A 4,270-nucleotide genomic window follows, 5' to 3' on the forward strand; every position below is an offset into this window, starting at 1 on the left:
AGAAGTCAGAAATTTTTCCAAGCTCCACTAGAAACCAAAAAAAATGTCTTTTTCTATAAATCCTGGTCATGTATCAAGATACTCCAAGCCAGCAGGATGCTCCTAGTTTGAGAACACACCACATACATCAGAAGTGGTTGGCAACGTCAAAGTTTGCCAACTGAAAAGTGAGTCACTATAAAAAAGAAAATTAAGCTACTTTTGAAACCTGATTGAGCTGAAATTTTCTTGAAAACCATAAAGAGAGAGTAATCCTTCCAGCCTGCACTGGAAAGGAGCATGAAGCAATACTTACTCATCGAAGATCAGGTCTGGAGCAAAATAGAGGAACTGGCTGTTTGTGTGTTTGTATGATCTCCAACTCAAGGCAAACGATGACAGACACATCCATGAATACTGAATTAAAGTAATTTGGTCCTCGAGAGGCAAGTTTCTAAATCCTAGAGGTGAGAGCAGAAAATACCCATGAGCTCCACTGCACTCTACAAGGGTTGGTCAAACCAGGGCTGAAGACATCACTCCTCATTTTTTTAGTATTAATGAACAAGAGCATAGTATACTTCTGAAAAAAACAAACCTGTGATTTTTCATCCTAGCAAAAAAGCATGGTTTTTTTTTTTCTTAAAAGGCTATTAATCAAAATGAAAGCTTTTAAAATATCCATCATAGACATAGGGAAAATAAATGAATAAAGCCAACGGTCTTCTCTCAGATGTTCACTTCACACCCCCCTGGTGAAATTTTCCACCAAAACCCACGGATGAAAGATGAAATTTGCCAAGCAAGCAGCTCGTGAAGCTAAAACCAGAGATTTCAACCCATTCCTCATGGTCCTACCTGGAAGGATCTTTGCCCACTTCACCACCTGGATCATCTGCTTGCCGGCCAGGCGGTTTAGGGTGGAGAGCAGGTACTCTGCAGTGTCTGGCTTCGAGCTGTCGTACCCTGCATACACCACCTCGGGCTCGATGCTCTCCAGGATCTTGACGGGGGAGGGAGTGAGTGCTGGTGAGATGGCAGCCATGTGGGGCACCAGGGCTGTGTTGACAGGGGGCTCGCTCACGGGCGGGATGTACGTGGTCCCCTCCTCGGGGCTCTGCGGCGGCGGCTGCTGCCGCTGCTGGGGCTGCTCCTCCTGCAGCCCTTTCAACTTCCCCAGTTTTTTGGATTTCCGAGCTGTGGAGAGGAGAAGGGTGAGAATCATATCAGTACTGCAAGCTGGTGGAATTGCTTTAGAAAAAATGGGAGGCAAAAAATGTCCTCGCCAGCCAAACAGGTAGAGGACCTTAAGGAATACCCCGCGGCATCGTTATGCTGCAAAAAAAGGACCAAAAGAGACATTTTCATTGCTTTTCCTGGATGTTTTTAGGAGTGGCAGCCTGTCCAGTATCTGTCTCCACACAGACATGCATAAAACATCCCACTTATTGTGGTCGCTGCCAATTAAACGTTTCAGAAGTTTGCTTTGTAGCTTAAATGAATCACTGATTGCCTACAAGTCATGATCTCCATCGCATTTGGTCATCAAACTGCCTAAAATTAGCAGGCCTGGGGCCCTCTTAAGCTTTTGAGTCCCAGTGCCCACCCCTGGTGGCACCTCAGCTTGAAATGCAGTCAATTCATTTTGAATAGCCTAAGCTAGTCAATTTTCTTTTGCTTTTGCTGCTTTGATAGTTCCACAAGAGCTTCATCCCCTCCCCTTCTTGAGTCATGAGACAACTCTGAAAATATTTACCCAGTTAAACAAGAAACCCTGAGCCTCACGTAACACCTTGCTCACTGCTGTCAACATTGCTCTAATCACCTGCTCCTCTTTTTTTTTCTTGAATACTATCCACCTTTTTTCATTAATACATATTCTTAGAAGACAGCAATGCTCCTGTGCCTCCACTTTTTGCCATTCTCTGTGGGTTGCCTTCCCAACATTTAAAACAATCTTTAAAATCAATACATCATGAACTAAGTTTTAAAGTCCCCAGCTCTTGCAGAGGGACTTGTCTGAAATACAGCCTTCCTTAGCTATCTACACACAGCTACAACCCTTGTCTGGACTTTCATCTTCCCATCTCTTGATTATTGCAACATCCCTTTTACTGGCACCAGTTCACATAACTCTGTCTCACTCCTACTTCAAATCTTACTGCAAACACCCTTCTTAGTCCATGACCTGTCCCAAGTCTATCTCCTCCAGTATTTTCCCCCGTCATTAACTCCCCTCCCTGTATTTCCTTCAATATAGTGACTTTTCTGCAGTTTCAGGAGCCTTTCTGATCAACTTCTACCTCACCCCTCCTCTCATCTCCATGAAAACACCCAGCTGCACTCCAGCCACCCCACAGCCTCCTGGGGACTTCTCAAAGCTTGCTGCATGGACCTCTTCCTACGGTGCAAAAACCTCACCCAGGCACCTCACTAGTCTTCTACAAACTCCTTAAAACCCCCATTTTAGGAAAACCCTCAAGAGCCAAGCTGCTGAGACAACAGCCACCAGTGTCCTGCTGTTTCCTTGAACTTGGGGCTGCTTGCCCAGAGCAAGAGCTCGTAGAGCCTGCGAGGCAGGATACAGACACCCAGGGTGCAGGACAACAATAGCCTGTTGTTTTCAACACTTCCTTGCTGGGACAGTTCCTTGAACTCTGAGGAGTTGGCTCATCCCAAGATCCAAAAGGAAAGTTGATTTGTCAGGGTAAAAGGGGGACATTGCTGGAGAGAACAGCGACGTTACAGCTGGCACAGGAGATTTTGAGGTGCCCAGTCAAACAGCAGCTCCTTGATTAACATCTTCAGAACAACTGATTTGAAGATTACATCTTCAATTTGAAGACTACACCTTCAAATATAATTCATCACTGCTGTACAATGTATGGCACTGAAAGCAAAATCTGAGCACTGACTGGTGTTGTCTCCATCACACAATGGAAGAAGGATCTTCCTGGCTGATTGCAGGATCAACGTTGCTCAGGAGAGCTACAAAAAGCTTTTCATCACTTTTTCTGCAGAGCTGGACACTGCCTCATTAAATCACCTCCACCACCTATTTCTCCTTTTTTTTTCTTCAACCTCCAGCCCAAGTAAGATAGGTTGAGATTTTTTTAATAAAAGGATTAGATACGGATATAAAAATGTGCCTGTCCTAATAAAATTTCCCTTTAATTTCTGTTGTTCAGCTATCCATGTATAGTTAATCAAAACTTCCTAATTCCCTGAAACATTAGCACAGATTACACAGGGGAACAGAGGAACTGCTGTCATTGGAGGTTTTAAGGAAGAAGCCAGACAAGTTATCTCTCAGGAAAGGTTTCACTGCAGCTGATTGTGTCTCAAGAGACAGGCCAGATGAGAGGATTCTTATAAAAAAAGTCCCTTATCATCTTATTTCTTACTTATCTATTACAAAAAACTCTTAAACAAGGTCATTCAAACAATGAATCACAACTGAAGGATTTTTCACCCTCCAGTGCACCAAGTGACACCCATTCCTCAGGATGCAATTTCCCCTCCCAGTACCCAAAAAGCCATTTTACAAAGCAGCAGCTGATCAGACATTTTGTTAAACAAGTTTTCACCTCACTCTGCAAAATGAAAGGGAGTTAGAGGCAAAGGAGACCACTCTGAGAAATTTAACTCTGAAAAGTAAGAGAAAAAGGCTCCTGCTCCCCATTTGGTGCAGTGGTACCCCCAAGGATGATGGGCTGGTGAAATCACTGGGGGCATGAAACATAGTTGGCATTTAGCTTAGAAAGATCCATCTTAGAAAACTTACACAGTTTTTAACAAAATAAAGCCCAAAAGTAAAGCAAGGAGAGCCAAGTTCAGCAGAATACCTGATGATGAGTTAACAGAGCTGCTGGCCACTGGAAGAGTATAAAAATAAGCCTGATGGAGTGGATAGAGATTAGTGATTTTTGTTGTTATTCATTAAGTTTAATCAGATTTGTTGGTTTTTCTTCTGGTAGCAAAACAGGACTAAAAACAAAGAACTTTACACATCTTTCAGGTGTTCAGAGGCCAAAAAAAAGAAGCATTCTCACCAGAACTACACCAGAATAAGAAATAGATTGATTTACCAAGTCCATCAAGTATCTAGCAACACAGATAGCTGACTACATATTTATTAAGACATAATTTTGCACGTTCCATTCTGTAGGAGTTTTTCATCAGAAGAAAAAAAGAAGCAACATGCTCCCATGTATAATGCTGGCGTAAAAAATGTGTTTTAGTTTCATTTTCTTGCTTTATAATGCCTTTAAAATGAAGCTGAGAAAAACAT

At 42.8% G+C, this 4,270-nt stretch overlaps 1 protein-coding gene across 1 annotated transcript in view; it reads right to left on the bottom strand.

Annotated features, from left to right (window-relative positions):
* Nucleotides 1-295: 295 nt before the first annotated feature.
* LOC103782162 (mineralocorticoid receptor-like) overlaps nt 296-4,270 on the bottom strand; it is a gene marked incomplete at both ends in the record, with an annotated part of 45,643 nt that continues 41,668 nt past the window's right edge. Inside the window, 2 exons of the mRNA XM_008949911.1 lie at nt 296-440; nt 838-1,176. Of these exons, the coding sequence (XP_008948159.1) occupies nt 296-440; nt 838-1,176 (484 nt within the window). The remainder of the gene's footprint in view (nt 441-837; nt 1,177-4,270) is intronic.

This window comes from Merops nubicus, unplaced genomic scaffold (assembly GCF_000691845.1).
Source record: "Merops nubicus isolate BGI_N331 unplaced genomic scaffold, ASM69184v1 scaffold13531, whole genome shotgun sequence".
Taxonomy (NCBI): Eukaryota; Metazoa; Chordata; class Aves; order Coraciiformes; family Meropidae; genus Merops; species Merops nubicus.